The 207-nt window shown below is 60.9% G+C and overlaps 1 protein-coding gene across 1 annotated transcript in view; it reads left to right on the forward strand.

The window, feature by feature from the left end:
- Positions 1-3: 3 nt before the first annotated feature.
- Positions 4-207, forward strand: part of SORT1 (sortilin 1) — a gene marked incomplete at both ends in the record, with an annotated part of 6375 nt that continues 6171 nt past the window's right edge. Inside the window, one exon of the mRNA XM_010183191.1 lies at positions 4-150. Coding sequence (XP_010181493.1) covers positions 4-150 — 147 coding nt within the window. The remainder of the gene's footprint in view (positions 151-207) is intronic.

Raw genomic sequence — 207 nt, forward strand, 5'->3', positions numbered from 1 at the left:
GACTACGGGAAAACCTTCAAGGACATCACCAGCTTCATCAACAACACCTTCATCCGCACCGAGTTCGGCATGGCCATCGGCCCGGAGAATTCGGGAAAGGTAGGGCTGACCCCTAGGGACCCCCCAAAATGTGCCCAGCACCCCCCAAGCGCGGGCTCACGGTGATTTTGGAGCTCAGCGTGTCCCCCCCATGTCCCCATCCCCAGG

Source organism: Mesitornis unicolor, unplaced genomic scaffold (genome assembly GCF_000695765.1).
Source record: "Mesitornis unicolor isolate BGI_N332 unplaced genomic scaffold, ASM69576v1 scaffold10794, whole genome shotgun sequence".
In the NCBI taxonomy this organism is placed as follows: Eukaryota; Metazoa; Chordata; class Aves; order Mesitornithiformes; family Mesitornithidae; genus Mesitornis; species Mesitornis unicolor.